General features: G+C 45.3%; 1 protein-coding gene across 4 annotated transcripts in view; it reads right to left on the bottom strand.

Moving 5' to 3' along the window:
* Nucleotides 1-22,454, bottom strand: part of Mark2 (microtubule affinity regulating kinase 2) — a 62,848-nt gene extending 40,394 nt beyond the window's left edge. For 2 of the 4 annotated variants that reach the window (XM_041660866.1, XM_041660865.1), the window contains exon 1: nucleotides 21,743-22,207. Coding sequence is in view for 1 of the 4 variants with exons in the window: in XM_041660865.1 (XP_041516799.1) it covers nucleotides 21,743-21,796 (54 nt within the window). In the remaining 3 variants the exon portion in view is untranslated. Of the gene's footprint in view, nucleotides 1-21,742; nucleotides 22,208-22,337 lie in introns of those variants that run through there. The other 2 variants (XM_041660868.1, XM_041660867.1) reach the window with 2 other exon arrangements.
* Nucleotides 22,455-23,406: the final 952 nt, after the last annotated feature.

Genomic DNA, 23,406 nt, shown 5'->3' with positions numbered 1-23,406 from the left:
GATCAAGCAGTACTCAGAGAGCTGTGAAGAGAGAATCTGAGTTTGCATCCTATAGATAAAACTGCACACAGTTAAACTCTATACACTAAAGCTTCTTTTTCTTTTTCAGGGTAAGGAGGTTATGCTTAAAAAAAAAAAAAAAGAGTGCCAGCAAGATAGCTCAGTGGGTAAAATCTACTTGCTAAGGACCTGGGTTTAATATCCTGAACTCACATGGCAGCTTCAACCACCCGTAACTCCAGTTCCAGAGCATCTGACGCCCTTGTCTGGCCCTGAGGGTATCAGGCACACATGGGGTACACAGATACACATTCAGGCACAACACGAATAAACATGGTGGGTGTGTACATGAGAGACATTTAAAAATAAAAGCGAGCCGGGCAGTGGTGGCTCATGCCTTTAATCCCAGCACTTAGGAGGTGAGTTCGAGACCAGCCTGGTCTACAAAGCAGATGCCAGGACCGTTACACAGAGAAATCCTGTCTTGAAAAAACACAAGCCGGGCGGTGGTGGCGCACGCCTTTAATCCCAGCACTTGGGAGGCAGAGGCAGGCGGATCTCTGTGAGTTCGAGGCCAGCCTGGTCTACAAGAGCTAGTGCCAGGGCAGGCTCCAAAGCTACAGAGAAACCCTGTCTCGGAAAAAAAAAAAAAAAAAAAAACAAACAAAAACCACGAGGTTGGTCTAGAATCCCAGTATTTCATTGAGCTTCAGAGCAAATCTAGAAATCACAATTGTTGTGTATGTATGTGTGTAGGGTCCTTGAGATGGGGAGAAAACAGCAAAGGAAAAGTCAGGATAAAATGAGAATTATGAAGCGCTCACTGTCTCCAATGGAGCCATGAAATGCCCATGCTGTGCTGACAGAACAAAGACAGAAGAAACAGCTGTGTCCCCATAACACACAGCTATCCCCTAAGGGAAGCACAGGTTAAGCACTCATCTGAAATGATGGGGGAATGGTTCTTGGGATGTTTCTTAGACTTTGGAATATTTGCACATATAAGAACTAGTTTGGAGGTAGGACTAAAGTCTAAACATGACATTTCATGTTTCTTAAAACAAGCAAAACATTTTTTATTTAGCCAGGATCTCTTGCAGCCAAGGCTTAGCCATAAATTACTATAAAGCCTGGGATGGCCGGGCGATGGTGGCGCACGCCTTTAATCCCAGCACTCGGGAGGCAGAGGCAGGCGGATCTCTGTGAGTTCGAGACCAGCCTGGTCTACAGAGCTAGTTCCAGGACAGGCTCCAAAGCCACAGAGAAACCCTGTCTCGAAAAACCAAAAAAAAAAAAAAAAAAAAAAAAAAAAGCCTGGGATGACTTTGACTTTTGCTCCTTCTGCCTCTACTTTCTAAGTGTTGGAATTACAGGTGTGTGCCATGACACTGGTTTATGCTTACTATAAAAAACGTACTCAGAACTGAGCCAGGAACTTGTGTATACTAAGCAAATACTCTTATAACTGAGAGATCTCCAGTGCTCACCCACCCATCCCTTGTTTTTGTTTATTGAGACAGCGTTTCTTTGTATAACATCCTTGGCTGTCCTGGAACTCACTTTGTAAACCAGGCTGAACTTTGCAGATCAGGCTGGTCTCGAACTCACCGAGATCTGCCTGCCTCTCCCTCCCGAGTGCTGGTATGAAAGGCGTGCGCCACCACTGCTGGCCTCACCAGTCAAGGGAGGGTTTCATACAATCCAGTTTGGCCTTGATTCACAAAGTAGTTGAAGAGGACTCTGGACTTCCGATCCTCCCGTTTCTACCTCCTAAGTGCTGGGATAACAGGGGTGCCTAGGTTAAAGATCACTTTATACAAATTTTTTGATGGGCCTGAGTTTTAATTGCAACTTTTCATATGGGATCAGGTTTCCCATTTATGGCATCATCTACTGCTAAAAATGGTAAAAGCCCTCAGGGTTCTTGCAAAAGGACCCAAGCTCAGATCCCAGAACCCATATGAGGCAGCTCACAACTCTCTAACTCCAGCTCCAAGTGATCTGATGCCTTTTTCTACCCTCCACAGACATCAGCACATACATGCCATATACATAGAGATACATATATGGACTTACATAAAAGCATCTGTTTAAAATTTGAAACTCTGCATCTTTCCTTTTATAGTTTTTCAGGCAAGGTTTCTGTTTAGTCAAGGCTGGTTCTGAACTCATGACCCTCCTTTCTCTGCTTCCCAAGTACTGGTATTTGAAAAACACCATGTGCCTCTCACTCTGGACTGTAGAATGAAAAAAATGATAAACCTGCACTTTCTTCTGTAAAGATGAAACCAGGAGTGAAAAGCTCTCCGTAGCCTACAATGGCTTGTCCAGGCAACAGTATTCACTCTGGACCACCTGGTTTATGACGTCAGATCAGTGTTCTGACATCTCTTAGCCTATGTCCTTCATCTGAGGAGTGGAGAAAATAAGAAGATCCCACAGAGCAAATGGGTTAATGGATGTAAAACAGCTAAATAAGTAATAAGGACAAAGCAGTGCTCAGTAAAGAAATGGTGGTTATTATAGGTGTAGTTAAAGATAGACAGCCTCAGAGGCAAACCGCCTAAACGAGTGGGAATGAGTAAGACAATGTCTATTCTTCAAGTTCGCATCCATTCCTTTCAAACCAAGTTTCCTCATAATCTGGAACAGAGTTCTGCATTTGGAGGACCATCCAGGAGACACCATTACTGAGTCACCACTGCCTCTGCTAGTAAACAGATCTTTCAAAGTGAAAGTTTCTAGCGTCTCTACAGACCAATGGTCAAAGCAAACAGTATATCAAGTACAATTCTGAAACTGAAGTGAAAGTCACGGACCGGGAATATAGCCCAGCGGTAGAATACTCAGAATGTGCAAAGTCCTGGTTCAACCCATAACACACACACACAGACACACACGTAGAACAAACCATATGTAATTCTGAAAAGGAAAAACAAAACAACAACAACAATGAAAACTTCCTTGTAGAAAGAACTGAAGTTATAGGACTTGCTTAATGATGGGAATAGAACTACAGTCCCGCCATATATGCAAATCAATTGTATCTGTATATGCAAATCAATGCTAAACACCTGATTAAAATTTTGTTTGTCAAAATTATTCCGGAGCTAATGAGGTGGCTCAGCAGTTAAGGATCAAGCCTGACGACCTCCTGTGACCCCAGGTTCACTGCCTCCTGAAAGCTGTCCTCTGACTTCCACATGTACACACCATAAATATAATTTAAAGTTATTCTTATAATATATGATTCAATACAAATGATATTAGTTTTAAAAGATTTAGTTGGCTAGGCAGTGCTGGCTCAGGCCTTTAATCCCAGCACGGATCTCTGCAAATTCTTATCCAACCTAGTTTACATACACAGCAAGTTCCAGGACAGCCAGGGCTCTAGAGAGCCGGTCTCAAAAAACAAACAAACAAGAAAACAAAAAGAAGCAGTTGTTTGCCAAACTGAAGTTAATTCCGGCACTTGGGAGCTTGATGTAGAGAGTTTCAGCCTAGCTGAGCGACACAGAAACCAAGGTGAGCTGGGAGGCAGCTCAGCGTGAGTTCAATCCCCAGCACCCCAAGAAAAGAAAGGAAGAAGTGAGGGAGGCTGAAGGCAGTAAAGCAAGAAAAGAAAAAGGGACGAGAATGCAGGCTCGGAATCCAGGAAAGGGAGGAACTGCTTGGTATGCCCCCCCCCTCCCCGCCTGACTCTGCGGCCCCCAGATAACCTCAGGCAACAAGGCTCTTCAAGGATGAAAGGGTGTAAGTGCAAGCTCTGCAGTTTTCAAATTGGGAACTGACCAATAGCCAACAAATAAACTTTTTAAAAACCTGTTATAATGAAACTCAAGTAAGCCAAATGATCTTTTTAATGGAATGTTTAAAAGGCCAATGCTATGCACTCTAAGGGGAAAAGGAGCCAACTCTGAACAAAGTCCCCTAGGTCACTGAGAACTGACTTCCTCAGCAAGAAGGACGGCAAACCCTTGCGGCAAGTGCCTTCCTGAGGGCCAGTCAGGAATCACAAAACAAAGGCTCAAGATGAGGTCATACCAAATCACCAACCAATCAAGGACAGTGCTGATTAAGCTGGTATTTGGTTATTTACCTAAGAAATGGTTCTCACACTTCTGCCCAGAACTTTCTGCACTCCCTCAACCCAAAGTCTTGCCTTTATACTACAGTGCCCATAGCATCAAACAGCTTTTGTTCACGTGGCTAAAGCTCTTCCTAATCGATAGCTTTAAAATTAAAACAGGCCTTGGATATAGCTCAATGAAAGAGCACTACCTGCCTAGCATGCAAAAGGCCCTGGGTTCGATTACCAGCAAAAGAAAACAAAAGTAGAACAGAGGAAATGTTAAACTGTGGATTCACTAACCTTAACACAACGACAGATGGTATTTCTTATGAAAAGTAATTGTACTTTTCTTTTTGTTTGTTGTTTTGTTTTTTGAGACAGGGCCTCTCTACATAGCCTTGGCTGGCTTAGAACTCACTATATAGACTACACTGGCCTCCAACTCACAGAAATTTGCCAGCTTCTACTTCCCAAAGTTCTATGATTAAAGGTGTGCACAACCAGGCTTCCCAGACAGAAGCCTTATTTTCTAAGTTTCCAAGTTTTCTAAGTTTTATTTTATATGTATGTATATACAGTACCTGCATGCTAGGTGCCAGGGGTGGCCAAAAAAGGGAGTTGGATCATAGGCAACTGGAGTTATGAATGGTTGTGAGCACTACATTGGGTGCTGGGAATCAAACCCAGGTCCTCTGCAAGAGCAACACGTACTCTAGGCCATCTCTCCAGCACCACTAATTGAATCAGAATTAAAGCTTCAATTTGAATGAACCCTGAAAATATTACATTTTGAAATCTGCCAGACATAGGACAAATGTATTATTCCACTTACATGAGGAATTTAGAATTCATAGGGATAAAAGAGGAATAGGAGTTGCCAGGGCTGGAAGAGCTAGGATGGAAAGAAACTATTAGTTAATTAGAGCAGACTTCATTTCAGATGATAAAAAAGTTCTAGAATCATACACTTATATAACGACGTGAATCTACTTAAACAACACAGGACTAAATCAAAAAATTATCAAGTCCAGTAGCGGTGGGGACATTCCTTTAATCCCAGCACTTGGAATTCAGAGGCAGAAGGATCTGTTAGTTCAAGGCCAGTCCGGTCTACAAAGCAAGTTTCAGGATATCCAGGGCTACACAGAGAAACTGTGTCTCATCCCCACCCCCAAAGGAACTGGAGAAATGGCTCAGCAGCTGAAAATACTACCTGCTCTTTCAGGATCCTGGTTCAATTTCCAGCACCTACATATTGACAAACACTATCTTTACACTCCCACAAGATCAGACACCCTATTTTGGCCTCTAAGGGGCCAACACACACACAGATGGTGTATTAACATTTAAGCAGACAAAACACCCCTATATATAATGTTTTTTTCCAAGACAGAAATGTTTCTCTGTGTAATCTTGGTTATCATGGAAATTGCTTTGTAGACCAGGTGACCTAGAACTCACAGAGATCCGCCTGCCTCTGCCTTCTGAGTGCTGGAATTAAAGGCGTGCGCCACCACCCAGTCACATAAATTTTTAGAAAAATTAATTATTAAAATAAATTTTATGGGCTGGGTGGTGGTGGTGGTGGTGCACGCCTTTAATCCCGGCACTTGGGAGGCAGAGGCAGGAGGATCTTTGTGAGTTCGAGGCCAGCATGGTCTACAAGAGCTAGTTCCAGGACAGGCTCCAAAGCTACAGAGAAACCCTGTCTTGAAAAACCAATAAATAAATAAATAAATAAATTTTATGAGCTAGGCAGTGATGACACACACTTTTAATCCCAGCACTCAGGAGGCAGAGGCAGGTGGATCTCTGAGTTCAAGGCCAGCCTGGTTTACAGAGCGAGTTGCTGTACAAAGAAACCCTGTCTTGAAAAACCAAAACAATAAATCAATTAAAAAATAAACTTCATGTAATAATTTTTACCATAGTAAAAGCAGTGCTTTAAGTACATGGTCATAAAGAAATTTCAGACCATCATAACTGAGAAAAAGTTTCTAAAATACGTGACAAGCATTCTTTAAAGAATCAAGGCTGGGGCTGGTAAGATGCTCAGAGTAGAGTGCTCTGCTTTAGAATCAAAAGCACAGGTCCGGGACCCAGAACTGACACCAACGCCACATGGGTGTGGCAGCCCACTGTAGTCTCAATACATGAAAGACAGAGATCAGCTCTCAGAAGTAAGCTAGCTAGCTAGACATAAAACTCAGGCATGGTGGAGCCAGAGAAAGGAGGATCCCTAGACCTGGGAGCCCACGTCCCAGTAAGAGACCTTGTCTCATAGAAGAAGGTACAAAGCTACCAAGGAGCAACATAAGGTTGACCCCTGGTCTCCACATGCACACACAGACCTACATATTGTACACACATGTACCCTATACATGAACACACACAGAAAAAGAAGTTTAAATGAAATAAATTATATGTAAACAAAAATTATTTTTTTATTTGTTGTTAAGTGTTTTTGGTTTGTCTCCCTGTACCCCTCTCCCCCAGCCTCGTCCCAAGACAGGGTTTCCCTGTTTAACAGTCCTGCCTGTCCTGGAACTAGCTTTGTAGACCAGACTGGCCTCAAACTCAGAGACTGGTCTGCCTCTGCCTCTGCCTCCCCAGTGCTTGGATTAAAGGTGTGTGCCACCACACTAGGCTGAAATGATTTATTTCTAATAAAAATATATTTTCTAAGCTCCAATTGAATTTATACCACAGAAAGTACACTTGAGGAACTGACATGCAACCAAACACACAGGCAAGGCTGGTGTTACTGAGTGGTAAAGTGTTTCTCTGGCATGTGCAAAGTTCTGGGTCCAATCCCAGCACCAAAAAGGCCCCAAACCAAAACTTTTGTAACAGCACGGGGAAGAGAGGGGTGGGAGCAGATTATAACATACAAAAGGCAGGAAGACTAAGTTCTGATATATCATTACACAGAAGGGTGATTAATATTGAATCCTATAAATCAAATGGCTAGGAGGAGTTGAATGTTCCCATCACAGAGAAATGACAAATGTTTGAGTTGGACAACCAAAAATATCCTGAGCAGATCATTACATAATATATATGTGCTAAAATACACTATACCCTATAAATATGCATATTATTTTGGAGGCAGGGTCTTGCTATGTAGCCTAGCCTGGACTCCACAGCAATCCTCTGGCCTTAACCTCCCACGTGCTGGGATTATAGGCATGCACTATCACACTCAGTCAATACACACACATTTTTATTCAATGTTTTATATTTATCCATTAAAATATATGTTTTAAAAGATTTTTAGCTGGGTGGTGACATCCCACACCTTTAATCCCAGCACTCAGAAAGCAGAGGCAGTTGAATCTGAATTCGAGGTTAGTTTGGTCTATAGAGTTAGTTCCAGGACAGCCAAGACTACACAAAGAAACCCTATCTAAAAAACAAACAACAACAAAACAAACAAACAAAAAGTTATTTTAAAGATTTATTTATTTATTTATTTATTATGTATACAACATTCTGCCTCGATGTATGCCCGCACGCCAGAGCAGGGAGCCAGATCTCATTACAGATGGTTGTGAGCCACCATGTGGTTGCTGGGAATTGAACTCAGGACCTCTGGAAGAGCAGCCAGTGCTCTTAACCTCTGAGCAATCTCTCCAGCCCACAAAAAGTTATTTTAAATTCACCGAACATGGCAGCGCACACCTTTAGTCCCAGCTTTTAGGAGGCAAGAGGCAGGTGGACCCCAGAGTTCGAGGGCAGCCTGGTCTATGGAACAAGTTCCAGGATAGTCAGGGCTACACAAAGAAACCTTGTCTCAAAAATATTTTTTTTAATTTTCTATGTATGCATGCATGCCTGTATTGGGCTATGTGTCCATGAGTGCAGGTGCTAGAGGAAGCTAGAGGTGTGGGATCCCCTGGAGCTGGAGTTACATGCAGTTGTGACATAGGTGCTGGGAACCTTAGGTCCTTTGCAAAACCAGTTCATACTCTTTCTTAACCACTAAGCCACCATCTCTCCAATTCCTAAAAGCATACATTTTTAAGAGCTGGGGAAGTGGGTGCTTCCTAACATACACAAAGCCTTAGCACCAAGACCCTATCTCAAAGAGAAATGTGAAGGGCTGCAACTCAGTGACGGGGCAGTTACCTTTCATGTATGAGGTCTGCGCTCACCCCAGCACAATAACAAAACCCCCACAACTCTAAGTCAAGTAATACCTCCTCACCTCAGCCTTTTCCCGTGTCGAACCACAAGCTGATACGACCTCTGCAGGTAAGACAGATCATTGTATAAAGTATTTATTCATCCAGTCCATGTTTATACAACCTACTCTTTTTATGGAAACATGTTTTCCAAAGCAGGTGAAATTTGATTTAAAAAAAAAGCCCTTAATATATTTGGCTTAATGACAGATGACTTCTTATATCTAGTTCTGTATTCAGTGTTTCATAGTGTTTTATGAAATGTACAGAGAAATCCCAATTCATATTGACATGGAGATGGAAAACAGAATTCAGCAGCCTTCCAAATACTGACATTTTCTATGACTAGACTAAAACTCACTGAGTGAGAGCTTTAAAGCAGCTAAAATGCTTGTCACCAGGCCTGACACCTGAGTTCAAGTCTGGAGCCTCTGTAAAGGAGGACAGAGAGAACCAACTCCTACAGTTCTGCTCCACCCCACCCACCCCTACAAGAAAACACACATACACACGGATGGACGGGTGGACGCATGGACACCCACCCACAATCACCATGTGGAATTCAATTCTGCACACATCATATTATCAGCCGGATATGGAACCACACACCTTTAATCCCCACTCAGGAGGCAGAGACAGGCAAATCCCTCTGAGTTTGAGGCCAGCATGGTCTATAGAAGGGCTCCAGGACAGGTAGGACTACACAGAGAAACCCTGTCTTGAAAAGTTAAAAAAGAAAAAAGAAAAAATTGCCTTTATTTTTGTTTGCGTGTATAAGTACCCTTGGAAGACAAGGACCCCCAGAGCTGGAGTCACAGGTGGTTGTGAGCTGGCCAGTGTGAGTGCTGGGACCTAACTCAAGGCCTCAGGAAGTGCACCAAGTGTTCATAACTGCTGAGCCATCTCTGTAGAACCCCAACCTCAAGTAAACCTTTATTCCCATATTTCTCAAACTGAGCTAGCTGAGTTTGGTGTTCCTAAGGGATTTGTCAGAAACCAAACCCCACACCCTCATCTGACTCCTGACTCTTCTTTGGCTGAGGCTGCAGCAGGAGGGACAGTACCATAAACACAGCTGGATCAGTAAGTGGGAAGTGTACTCAGTCTCCACAGACAAGAGCAGGTCCTGCTTGTATCCACTAATGACAGAGTGGCACTGAAGCAGCAGTCAGATAACCAATGTTGCGCCCCAAATTTTAATTTGCTTGAAAACTCGACAAGCCCATTTTGTTCATAACCGGGTTGTAATAAGTTGTTACTTCAAGTTAATGGTTTAGCTCCATCACACACGTGCCTTTCTATTACAATACGGCATGTAACAGTAATGCTCTGTGAATACTTGTTATTATTATTTACTAGGACTAGTTTTTTGAGACAAAGTGTATGTTTCGTTGAGTTGGACAACCAAAAATATCCTGAGCAGAACATTACATAATGTATATGTGCTAAAATACACTATACCCTATAAATATGTATATTACTTTGGAGGCCTAGCCTGGCCTCCATGGCAATCCTCAACTTAACCTCCCATGTGCTAGGACTGCAGGCATGCACTACCACACCTAGCTAACACACACATTTCTAGTCAATGTCTTATATTTCTCCATTAAAATATACATTTAAACAAAATTTAAATTGTTTTTAATTATATGTATTTGTGTATGCCTGTATAGGGGTTTGTGTATATGAATGCAGGTGACACTTGAGGCCAGATGTAGGATCCCCTGGATCTGGAGCTACATGCAGTTGTGAGCATGCTGTCCTGGAACTTGCTATGTAGACCATGCTGGCCAGGAACTCAAGAGAGATTCACCTGCTTCTGTTTCTTGAGTGCTGGGATTAAAGATATGGGATCAAAGGATCAAAGAGTTAATGAAAATCACTTGTCAGCTCTTCATCTAGGCCACTCTCATATGCAGGTGACTTTCCTCCTGCTGAAGTATGTGGCTGAAATGAGGACCCTGGCTACTGGCAGTTTGGTGCTATCACCTTGAGCCCTGCCTTGGCCCCAGTGGTTTTCCTTGCCACTGCATCTATGCCATCAGTGTGAAGGGAGATGAAGCTGTACCAGGTAACTTAGGAGATTCAAAAAGTCACTCATGTGCTGGGTGTGGTGGTGCATACTTTTATTCCCCAGCACCAGGGTAGTAGAGGCAGAAGAATCTGAGTTCAAGGCCAGTCTGCTCTACTTAGTGAGCCCTAGGTCACCCAGGTCTACACAGAAAGAACCTGTCTTAAAAAAGAAAACATTAACAAAGTTACTCACCCTTCGAATGTGTAGCACTGCTGTGTCTGCTGCTGAGTAACCACACAAGGGAAACTACCCTGTGACAGCTGGTGGGTGTTGAAGCACCCTGACCACTCTGTACATAGGTGAAAAAAAATTCTGTAAATATGGAGCTGCACAGAGCTGTTCTGTTCCCAGCACCCATGACGTCAACTCCAAGAAATCCGATGCTTATAGCCTCCAAGGATACCTGCACTCATGTGACATACCCATACATACACATAACTCTGTAAATGAGACATTAACCAGGTTTTTGCGTATGCAGCTAACTCTTGCCAAATTCTAGTAACATCAGGAGCAACACTGCCCTGAAATCTACTGACTTTTCACCTATTCTAGGCAGGTCAGCTGTGTTAAGACTGGTAACGGAGGGGGCATCTCCACTTATTCTATACCATACCAGATTTCAAGACCCCCCTCCTTTTTGGTTTTTCGAGACAGAGTTTCTCTGTATAGCCCTGGCTGACCAGTAACTATATAGACCAGGTAGCTGGCTTCGAACTCGGAGATCTGCCTGCCTCTGCCTCCCAAGTGCTGGACTTAAAGGCATGAACCATCACCGCCCGGCCTAATTTAATTTTTTCAAGTCAATAATTGATCCTTAAGTGAAAGAGAAACATAAATTTTCTCCTACTTTAGGATAAAATAGAATAAAATGCTGAAATAAATTAGAAATTAAAATATCTAAATTAGAACTTTTTCCAAATGTTTTTATAAATAAGTTTCACAAATTCTATTTCTTGTTGTTTCCTCAGGCGTCAAGAAAATAGATTCCAAAACAATAACGTATTAGGCAATAGTGAGGTTCATAATGATACAAAGTATAACCAAACAGGACTAGTAAGGATGCAATCGAAGTTCCAAGAACAAGTTGAGTTTGTTATTAAAAACTCCATATTTATGTCTGAAACTATTACTCTAAAAGTTCTTGAAAACACAAGAATATAGAACTTTACCTCTCATAAACCATCAATGTCAAGTCTTGAAGAATTCAGGGACTGGGGAGATATCTCAGTGGGTAAGACCACTTGCTATATAAGCCTGAAGACCTGAGTTCAGATCCCCAGCTCCTGAGTAAAAAACAGACATGGCTACCTATGTACCTCTGTACCCTACTAATACAGCGTACAGAGACATATAGACCCCAAGACCTTGCTGGCTAACCAACCTAGCCAAAACAGCTTCAAGTGAGAGACCCTGTCTCAAGGGAGTAAGGCAGCAAGTAAGAGCAAAACACCCAGTGTTCACTGGTCTCCACCCTTGCTCATGGGCACACATCTACATACACACCTGTATATACAAGCCCCACACATTAAAAAAAAAATTTAAAATGTCAGTGGGGTGGGGGGTGCGGATAGAGGGAGTGGCCCACACCTTTAATCCCAGCACTCAGGAGGCAGAGGGAGGTGAATCTCTGTAAATTCAAGGCCAGCCTGGTCGGAAGAGTAAATTCCAGGACAGACAGAACTATACAGAATTCACACACACACAAAGCTCATGTTACATACAATAAAAGCAATTCTGGCCTGAAGGAATCTAGGTAACACCTAGGACTTCCAAGTCACAATGAAAACCAAACTCAACATTGCAATATCCAAGATTAACAAAATGAAAAACAAGAACAGGGTCTATCAAAACACATTTTTGACAGGTCAGAGGAAAAAGCTCAGAACTGGCTTAGGACTATGTCACCCAGGAAACCAAGATGCAGTCCCTAATGTTGTCAGGTCCACAGGCCTGGTTTTACTAATGAAAAGGGTTCCAAAAGCCTACAATGGAAATTGTTTTTCTTTTACATTTTATTTATTTTTCATTACTAATTTCTTTTATGAAACAGGGACTCTTTATGTGGTCCCAAACTTGTCTTAAAATTCCAGTCCTCTGTATGAGTCTCCCAAGGGCTGGGATTACGAATGAACACTACCAATGCCTGGCTTTCTTTTCTTTTTCTTTTTTTTTTCTTCTTTTCTTACTTTTCCTTTTTTTTTTTGAGAGTCAGGTTCTTGCCATGTAGCCCACAATCCCCCTGCTTCAGTCTCTGAAGAGTTGGTATTATAGGTGTGTGTTATGATGCCCAGCAGGGACTTTTTTCTTAGAGCAGCAAATCCAAGGCTACACACGAGGCTCACTCTGTTAGTCTGGCATGGTCAAGGCCTTGGGTGCAATCCCCAGTACCAACAACAGTAAACCAGCAATCCTTTAACTGTACAGAAATCAAAGCAATAGACAGAGGACAGGAGTGGATAGGTCTGGGACTCTATGATTAACAAATTTCTGTCCTGAGCCAGTGGGATGGCTCAATGGGGAAAGTTTGATCCCCATAATAGAGTGAAAGGAGAGAACTGACTCCTGAAAAGTTACCTTCTGACTTCCGCAAACACTGTGGCATGTGTGCATACCCACACACTAACTCTACAGCTGGAAAACTGGACCAGGGGTTGAGCACTGACTGCTCTTCCAAAGGATTCAGGTTCAATTCTCAGTAGCTCAGAAACATCTGTAACTAGTCCCAAGGGACCCAAAGCCTCTTCTGGCCTCTGAGAACACCAGGCACACGTGTAGTTTGGTCATACTATGCAGGCAAACACCCATACACATAGAATAAAATTACACACACACACAAACAGGACTCTCCTCCCAGAGAGATGGCACACATTTGTAAACCTATCATAAGTGGCTGAAGCCAGATGATCTTGAGTATGCTTATAAACATACCTACAAGAAGCCAGACGGAGATGGCGCACACCTTTAATCCCAGCACTTGGGAGGTATAGGCAGGCGGATCTCTGTGAGTTCTAGACCAGCCTGATCTACAAGAGCTAGATGTAGGACAGGCTCCAAAGCTACAGAGAAGCCCTGTCTTGAAAAAACAAAATGAAACAAACAAACAAACCCAAAGACGTACCTACAAGATAGCAGTTATTTGGTTTTGGTTTTTTGAGACATGATTTTGCTATATAACCCAGGCTGGCCTTTGACTTACACTCCTATTGCTTCAGCCTCCCAAGAGCTGCACCATAGGAGTGCACCATCACACCTGGCTAAGATAGGTAGCCCTGTCATTATCCCCACTCTACAGATGAGTGGCTGGGGCAGAAGGACTAAAGAAGCTAAGGTCACAGTAGAGGCTACCTAGGATTCCAGGGAAGTTAGCTGCAAACCTGCTCATAATTATAGCAGAATCATTTATGGAATCTGAAAACATACTAAGATCTTGTCTTAATTCTGTTAGAAACTCACTTCAATGCTATGCTACACCAAGCAGGCCAAAGGAGCATACTTCCTGTTACTAGAGAATCAGTCATTGTGAACTCCTGTGGAGGGCTGGAATGTAGGTCAGAGTGCTTGCCTAATATATATACAGAAGGCCCTGGGTTCAATCCCTAGCAAGGAAAAGGAGAGGGAGAGGAAGGAAGAGAGAGGAGGGGAGGAGAGAAAGTGAACGAGCTCAGTACTACCAAGCAACAAACCACAACTGACCCTCAACATTACACGCAATGAGAGCAAACGTCAGCGGAGGAGGAGGAAAGCTGTGGCACAAAGGAAGACAAAAGGTGGGAGGAGGGGTGCTCACCCTGCATCTGGGAGATCAGTAATAGAAGAACTCTGGGCAGTTTTCTAGAACAAGCAGGTCACCACAGCAGTGACAGAAGCAGCCAGCCCACAGGCTGGAGCTGTCTGCAAACAAATTCAATCAAATTACCAAACTTCCACACCTCAGATTTTCTGCTTTTGTGGAGACTGGGAGAGCTGTCCTCCACCTCCCAGCTCTGGCGACTGCATCTTAGAACCTGGATTAGTCTACTCCCTGAGAAAAACTCCCCATGACATCCAAGTAACTGAACTTGGAAGAGGGGAGGACTTTGGCTAAGTGCTTTTAGACTGCCAGAGACCAAAAGCCAAGCCACGCCCCTCTCCTCCTCCTCCCAGCAGTCTGGGGGTGGTTCCACTGCTCATGCTCAAAGGGTCTGAGGTCACTAAGTTTAGTGTTCAAATCACAGGAGCCGGGATTCAGGATTCCCAATTCCTTCCCACACTCCAAAGAGGATCCAACCAAAGACCCCTAACCCTTCCTTCTGACCAGTCTGACTTTTTGACAAATGAGTGAGAAGGGGCCAAGAAAAGTTGTGCCGTAGAGCTTCCAGGGAAAGTACATAAAACAGACCAGTTGCTCTGAGGATCAGCATAGGGGGAGGAGATCCAGTTCCCAGGCTCATCTGGGTATCGCGGAGGGTGGGAGGTTGTTTACAGAGGTGGTCCAAACTCACTCAGCAACTCAATTAATCTACAGGGGGCAGACCTCTGAGTTGCCAACTTCCCAGAGAGGACCGGAAAATAGGCTAGCTCTGCGCAAAACCAGCTTGACTGGTTCTACAGAGCAGCCCAGTGCCTGCTCCACCTATATCACGCTGAAAAGAAAAGGCTAAAAGGGTGGCTAGGAGCAGTCATTAAATACACCTTTCTCCTGTTTCTCCATGCCTACCACAACTGCCTGCCCCCAAGAGTCTCCCAAGGCAGTATAAGCATCCAATTCCACCTTTCTCCTACCAAAACCCGTGCCTTACACTTTATTTCACAAGCCTCAATTTAATGATTTCATACACTAAAGAAGACCTTTTCTGCTGGTTTTACCCTGCAGATGAGAAAAGTAGAAGTACAAACCCAAAGACAAGACACCTGTGGAAAGAGGGTTCATGAACTACCAGCATGTCAGACAAATACATGCAGGTCAAGGGATCCAGTCCATGTGCACCTCCACCCCAGAAAGAGGAGCTGGGGCACTGAGCAGGCAAGCTACAGGGAAGCCTCCTTCTAAGAGACAACTGGAAACTGAGGCCAGATTCTCTTGATATTGTTTCGAAATCGGTGGTTTTATTGGAGTCTAAAAGCAATGGCAGGGAGCTTGAAAGACGGCTCAGAGGCTAAAAGCACATACTGTTCTTCTGGAGGACCTGAGTTGACTCTCATCACAACTGCCTATAGCCACGCAATGGTGGAACAAGCCTTTAATCACAGCACTCTGAAAGCAGAGGCAGCCGGATCTTTGAGTTCAAGGCTAGCATAGTCTATAGAGTGAGTTCCAGGACAAGCAAGGCTACACAGGGAAATCCTATCTTAAAAATCAAAAGCAAACAAAACCAAAAAAAAAACCTGTCTGCAATTCAGGGCTAAGTATCTGATGCCTCCAGACTCCAAGAGAACCCGTGTATAACCCCACTCAAGAGACATATGTATACACAAAGTTTAAAAATAATAGAGTCTGGGGCCAGGTTGTGGTGGCACACTCCTTTATCCAGCAGCACTCAGAAGGCAGAGGCAATTGGAGGCTCTGAGTTCCAGGCCACCAGGCAGAGATATACAGTGAAACCCTGTTTCAGAAAATACAAACATAAAGCAAAAATTGGGGGGGGGGGGCAGACGACTGAAGAGATGGTTCAGAGATTAAGCACATTTGTTGTTCTTCCAGAGGACCAGATCCATTCCTAGCACCCATATGGGTGGCTCACAACCACCTCTAACTCCAGTCCCACAAAGATCTAATGTCCTCTTCTGACCTCTTCAAGCAGCAGGCATGCAGGAGGTGGTACACACAGACACATATACATATAAAACAAACAAACAAAAAAGTCCCCATTGGAAAAATACTGATAATTTTTGTTTTTGTTTGTTTGAGAGAGTCTCTCTATGTAGACCTGGAACTTGCTATGCAGACCAGGTTGGCCTTAAACTCACAAAAAGATCCACCTGCCTCTGCTGGGATTGAAGGTGTGTGCCACCATGCCTGTTTATAATAATAAACTTTTAATTAAGAAAAGAAGAAGAAACGTATTCAGTGGCTTACCCCAAGAGGCTGTGGTGGGGGCAGTGACACTGTTGGGTTAAGCCTCAGTGCCAGCATGGGGAAAGGGTGAGTTCCTCCCCCAGGAGGTTTGCAAAAGCTTATTCTTCCTTGTGCTGAAACAGAAGGGGAAAGCACACAGCTAACATTTCAATGACTCACAATCATGTTTGATGAAGGCTGGGAGAAAGCCTAGAGAACCCAAGCTTCAAGTGCAAAAACATACAAATACTGGACTCCCCCATCAAGAGAAGGAAACTCGGTCACCTATCCTGTTTGTCATTTTGCTGAGATTCCAAGGAAGGGCCAGGCTGGAACACCACCCTTTTCATATTACTCTGAGTTTTTGCTTTGATAGGAAAGCATCAAACCTGGTAGCAGCAACATAGCTAGAAGAGAACAAACCAAAGTCTCCACACACACACCACTCAGAAGAGAGGCCAGGCAGTGGGGCCCACAATTAACCAAGCAGAGGGAAGCAAGAGAATGTAGGTATAGCAGGAACCCTCATCAGGCAGCCTATAGAAGGAAGATGACCAGTCCCCTGGCCCTTTCCATCTGCTGAAGTTACTACATCCCAACCCATTAATGGGTTTCAAAGTGCTGCTGGGGGAGTCCATTTAGCAAAGACACTATTATAGGGTCAAAGGTGGCACCCCGCCCCCATCCCACTTGTCAATAATGTGCCACAAAGTCTGAGGCCTGACTGCACTATAAGCATAAAATATTTATTCAAGTCAACATAATACATATGTAGGAACATCACAGAAGCTCCTGGGGGAAGAGAAGTGCCAGCTAGGTGGCTAAGAGCTCCATGAGAGCCGGGTCTTGAAGGCCTAGGTTAGTCCTAGTCAAATGCCCACTGAGAATCATGCTGTTCTGTCCAAAGGGAAACAGTCTAGCCAGACAAATGCTGACTCCTGAGAAAACCTCTCAGGCAAACAAGAAGATCCATCTCTTTCTTCCTCATGGAACTCTGCCTAAGACATGTAAACTCGAGATTCCCAGCCCATGCTATGGTCACAGTCTGAAAGATACAGCTCTCCCTATGCTAACTTGATTTCAATCTAAAGCAGACCTCTGAACCACTTACTTGGACCACCCCAAATCCACACAATGGAGCATTACTGTAGCTCATTAGAGAGTTACTTTTAAAGCCAAAGGGTATAATGTTACTGTCTCAGAGAGACACCACTCCAACAAGCCTCATATAGAATCCCTAAGGCCCAGCAGCATCCTCACCCAGAAGGCAGAAGCCCTGTCAAGGAGCCCCACCATCAAGAGTCAAAACACAGAATCTCACATTCTCAAAAATGAAGTATTTGGTCCAGTGTTAGCCAAAAAGGAAACTGGAATCTCACAATGTGTATATGGAATAGCTCAACTCTTATCCCAAACCCATCCTTCATATCCACCTCAATGGAAATTGAACCTTCAGCTTTGTACATGCTGGACAAACGCACCACTACTAAATCACATTTCCAATCGTTTGTATATTGGACTTGGAGAGACAGAGTCTCACTAAGTTGCTAGTCTTGAATTTATCCTGTAACTCAGACAGATCTTGAATTTGTGACTCTCCTGCCTCAGCTCCGGAGTACCTGGGGTTCCATGCCCCCACAACTGGCTGGTAAGAGACTCTTTGGTTGTTGTTTTAAAAATTATTACTATCGCATTTTTTAGTGTGCATAAGAGAAAGATTGAGAGAGAGAGAGAGTGAGCGCACATGTGTATATGGACGTCAGAGGATATCGTGCCAGAGTGAGTTCACTTCTTCCACGAGATATAAGAATCTCGGAGATCCAACTCGGGCAATCAGGCTTGGGACAAGTGCCCTTGCCCACTAAGCATTTCACCAGCCTTCAGCAGTATGCTTTTACAGGATTCTGAAACTTAGATTTACCCTCCTCATCGGTCTTCCAAACTCCTCTTCCTTGACAATATATTCTACCACCCACTCTCTAGAAGGGTTGGGGTAGCACTGTCATCTGACTGAGGAGTACCAAAAGGCTCCTGTTTTCTATCAGGTACCCTCTGTTTGCAGGCTCTGAAGTTATGTGTCTCTTCCCCCAGGTTAGGGAAAGCTCTAGCCAGGGGCAGGCGAACTCTGGAAGTTGCACCCTTCTCCACACTTGACTATTAAGGCTGCTGCTGGCTGGAAGACAAACAGTCATCTTGCTGATTGCTTTCAAGGTTGCCAAGCCTCCAGAACAGCAGAGCTATTTGGAAAAGCAACTCACAGAAAGCTCAGTTCAGAGTTGAGAAACCCCAAAACTACTAGCCCCAGGTCAGAGTCCTGCAAAAGGAAGCCATCTACGGTGAAAATGCACATCTAAAATCAGGCGTCACCAAAATCATCTTCAAGACTTGGCTTTCTCTTATCTCCTACTTCCACTGTTAGAAGCAGAGTTGACAGCAAACGGGCAATCTCCTGCAACATAAGGTTTATTTTTATGCTTCAACATGCTCTCTGTGTGTTTCAGATGTGATCAAAGTGCTCCTGGAAACAGCTTATCAGCCACAATTTTAAAGAAGGGGGGGGAGGCACAAGAAGAGATTGGAAACGTCCGCTGGAGTTTGTTCACCTGTTCTCTGGTAAAGACCAGTTTAAATAATTTAAACCTAAATAAGGTGACAGTGGAGAGAGACCGGCCCAACCAATTCCTTGCTTTCTATTTCCTACCACCGAGGCTACTGCAGCGGCTGAGCTTCCACGATGGTTTTACCATAGGCAATGGGATCGAGGGGAGGGGACTCAGTTTCACCTGGTGGCAGGATCTATTCTACAGAAGCTGGATGCTTGAGGAGCTTTCTAAAGAATACAAGGTTGGCCTGGGGATGTCAATCAGTATAGAGCACTTGTCTATCAAGACAAGCACAGTCCTGATCCAATCCCCAGCAGCACTAGAAACAAAAAAGGCAGTCAGGCACCTGTAATAGGTGTACATTTAGCTTTTCCAAGTTCCCACATGGAGCAGGAAGAATATAAAGTTGACAGTCTGAATGGAGAACCAAGAACTGGCTCAGCTAAGTTCATGAAGAATCAAGTCAAAGATGAGCAGGATGACAACGCAGCCTGTGCTCTGAACTAAGTTATCACAGAGCGGCTCCGTGCCAACTAGTCACTGAAATCAGTGCACACGCACCAAATCCCAACTATAGTATCCAACAATATACGAAACACACCTAAGCACATCTAACAAGAAAAAGAACAAGAGGACCAATAATACATTTACATTTAGTAAAGAGCACAAAGAACCACACTGAGTTCACTCTCTCTGCCCGACACAATGCCCCCACAGCCGCTCTGGGGAACAGGTAGACCAACCACTCCCCAAATGCCTGAAGGTGCCAGTCAGTCACTTGGCTTCCACCTCCTTGCTCATAATCAACTGTCTGGGAAAGTTCTCCAGTTAAGCAAAGTCTACCTACTAAAACAAAGGTAAGAGCACAGGGGGTGTACAGAGCAGCCTCACACGAGGCTGAAGAAAAGTGGTTCCCAGGAGAGATGCCACTGGCACGCAAGGGACTATGCAACACAGACCAACTTTTCAATTTCCAAAGACCTCTGCCCCAGGCAGGACCAGTTGCCAAGCCCAGTGATGAAATAAATCAACCATCCCTCCATCCCAAGCCCTGCTTTGCCCCAAAATGAAACAGTCCGCTGGTAGTATGGATCCACCACGACAGCAGAATACAATGCTGATGCCTCTTTAGACAGCAAGAAGGTAACAAGGCAGAAAAGTACAGTACAGAGACAGAGAAGGCTTTTCAAAGAAGGCAGGTCATGTTAAGCAAATACAGCAGCAGCTCTATCCAACTGGCTACAAAAAAAGAAAAAGAAAAGAAAAAAACCAAACCAAATAAACCGACAAAAACCAGGAAACAAGAGGGAAACACAGAGGACTGGGGACAAAGTATGCTCCTTTTTCAACACAAGTTTGTGTTTACTAAAATTTACCCAGAAACATATGACCGGCAGGGGACTGTCCAAAAAGCAGGCAGCAAGGGACACAGGAGACAGTGAAACAAAGGAGAGAAGTGGAAAGTGGATGCCTTGGCGCAGACGTGAGGGGGTGACACAGAAAAGGCAAAGGCTTGGGTGGCAAATAGCACTAACTGCCAGGAGGAAAGGGAAAGCACGGGGCCCAGCAGCTGACCTGTAGCACAAGCAGCTAGCAAGAGTCAATAGAGAGGGGATGGACAGAGCAGAAGAGGTGTAAATAAACAGGGAAGAAGGCAGGAGACCCGTGTGAACACGAAAGCAGCACTGATTCAGAGGCATATAGTAAAAAAGATGGGGGAAGATTGAGCAACAGGAAGTAGCAAACAAGGAGGAAGATACTATGATACCGTGAGAAGCGACAGGCACCAGTGCCGAGAGGCGATCAGTATCCTAATTTGTGCTGCAGTTAAGTAGGCAGTAAGGTAAGGACTGAAGCAGTCCGCCAAAGACTGAGCAACAGGTTATGTTAATACAGCCAGACTGAAACACTGTCTTTTCCATGATGGAGGGAGAGCCCAGGGAGAATCGGGAAGACCATTCAGACAGGAAGCCCAGGAACTTAAATGTCAAACCCCAGGGGGAAGAAACAGGAGCGATCCAAAGACTTTGAAAGGAGCGGTGGCTGGAACCCCAAAGGCAACCTGTGGGAAAACTATGCGCATGACAGCTGTATGGGAAACACGGAAGCGACACATGCCAGTGCCAGGAGCAAGGGAGCTCCTGCCGAAAAGAAGGGAAAGTGATGAGCAAAGAGTAGGCGAACGATTTGGAAAGGTGACGAGGGTGGAGCTGGTGGGTTGCAAGCAACAGGGAGAGCCCAATTTGGAACAGGAAAGGAGGATAGAAAAAGCTGGGGAACTGAAAGGAGATAGGGACCGAGAACACACTCCGGGGCAAGGACCCCTGAGGGAGAAAACCGAGGACTGGGAGAGCCGGTGCGGGCAGAGGGGGTACAAGGCTAGAGAGATGCAGGAAGAGGTGGACAACAATTCGCCGCAAACCGCGGGGTGTTATTCGAGGAGCAGAAAGCGTGGGTGGAGGAAGACTAGAAAGGCCCCTGAGAGAAAAGGAAAGAGAAGGGGAAGCTGGGGAGATAGCACGGAAGAACGCAGGCGGGCGGTGAGAGACAAGGGGCGTTTTGGCAGAGATACAAGTGTGCAGCTCCGTCAGGACAAGGTGGGGTCCCAGGTCAGGACTCGGAAGAGGGATGTGCGGGACTAGAGCCCGGGGCCAGATGACAGGACAGCCCAGGCTTGCAGAAGGCAGTTAGGAGCACGAGGAGAGCAGAGGGAGGAGGCTCCGCAAGGTGCAAGGGCCCAGCCACAGAATTGTGGGAGCCTTAAGGGCTCCTTACCTGCTCCGTGTCCCTTTCGTTCAGCGTGGGTAGGGGGGTCCGAGCGCTGGACATGGCGCCGGTATCTCAGGGGAGGGAATCGAGAAGCTTGGAGGAAGGGAGGAAAGGGAAGGCTTGGAGCCCGACCGGGCGGGGCTTCTCACAGCAGGCGCACCCGCTGCATGGGCCCCGGCCGGGGGTGCGGGGAGGCCGGGCGATCGCTCACGCCAGCCCGGGGATGCGCCGCTCGGGCTAGGCCTCGCCGGCTCCGAGCGGCTCCGGACCGCACCCCCCCGACCCCCGGCTGGGCTGTGCCGCCTTTCGGCCCGGCCGCGCCGCTCCGCCTACTCTCTGCCGCCGCAGCCGGCCGCCTGCCTCGCTCCTCCCCTGCCCTCAGCCGCACTGCTCCGCGCCCGGCACACAGGCAGCCGCCGCCGGACCTGCTGCTCCCAACATGGCCGCCACCACCGCCAGCCCTCGGCTCTTTCCGCCGGCAAGAGCCGGAAACATCCGAAACAACTAGGAACGGGAGGGGGACGAGCCTTCTCCTCTCGGCCCAGACTAGGGGTAAATTCCGGAAACTACCGAAGAAGGTAATCCCCAGGGACGAGCGCACCTCCTCGATTCCGAAGACCAAGCTTCGGCTCTGTTTACGGAAATTCACGAAGAGACTCTCCGCACCTCCAGAGCCAACTGACAGCCACGCCTACCGGCCTTTCTCCGCCCACTTGGAGTTGACTTTCCGGAAACACCCGAAGAGTCTCCGCGTGTGCTAAACCGGCCACGCCCCCTTTCCGTCGCTCAGCTGAGGGCGGTTATCAGCCATTTCCGGCAACACCCGAGACCTACCGAGGTTAACAGACTCTATCTCTTCGTTTCTTTCCGTCAGTTTTCGTTTATTTTCAAACCTTGAACAGGTGTGAGTCACCTGTACCTGTTTGACTTCTTAGAAAAATGCAACTATTAGCTGTTCCTGTGGTTGGTGTATTTGATCCTAACGCAACTTCCCATCATCATGTTTATCCGTTAGCTCATAAAACCCACCTTATCGTTCAACCTTTCTATCAACGCGTGTCAACTGCCAAATGTAGTATCACCCTATTACCTGTCTCCTGCTTTGTACACCTGCCGTCTCCCGACCATCTTGGCTTCTAGATAGCCATCTGACATCCCCAAATTCAGTCCTCTCATTGCTACCAATGCCTGGGACAGGCAGGCACCTTTACAACACAATTCTGTCCCAAGAAAATGCTTGTGTGATCTTGGGGATGTGGGATCACATAACAAGGGCTGGCTAAAGGGCTCAATGTACCTGAACTTGATCCTGGGGACCCACATAGTAACTGAGAACCAAGTCTAAAGAACCAAGTCCAGCCTCCATGGGCATGCTATGCTACCCTATACACTAAAAATATCATTAAGGTTTGTATGAGTTGGTTCAGAAGAGGGAGCACTACTTGCTCTCCCAGAGGCCCAGTGTTCATGTTCCCAGCACCCATATAGGTGGCTAATTTTAACTTTTAACTCCAGTTCCAGGTGGTAGTCTCCACTAGACAGACAGTTGCATAGACCTACATACAGGCTAAACATACACACACACAAAAGTTTTTTGTTGTTGTTTTTTTTTTGTTTTTTTTTTTTTTTTTGTTTTTTTGGTTTTTCAAGACAAGGTTTCTCTGTGGTTT

This window comes from Microtus oregoni, unplaced genomic scaffold (assembly GCF_018167655.1).
Source record: "Microtus oregoni isolate MIOR12 unplaced genomic scaffold, Mior012 000012F_ref0000307, whole genome shotgun sequence".
Lineage (NCBI taxonomy): Eukaryota > Metazoa > Chordata > Mammalia > Rodentia > Cricetidae > Microtus > Microtus oregoni.
The sequence above is the reverse complement of the archived record's forward strand: the minus strand, read 5'-3'. Positions and strand labels throughout refer to the sequence as shown.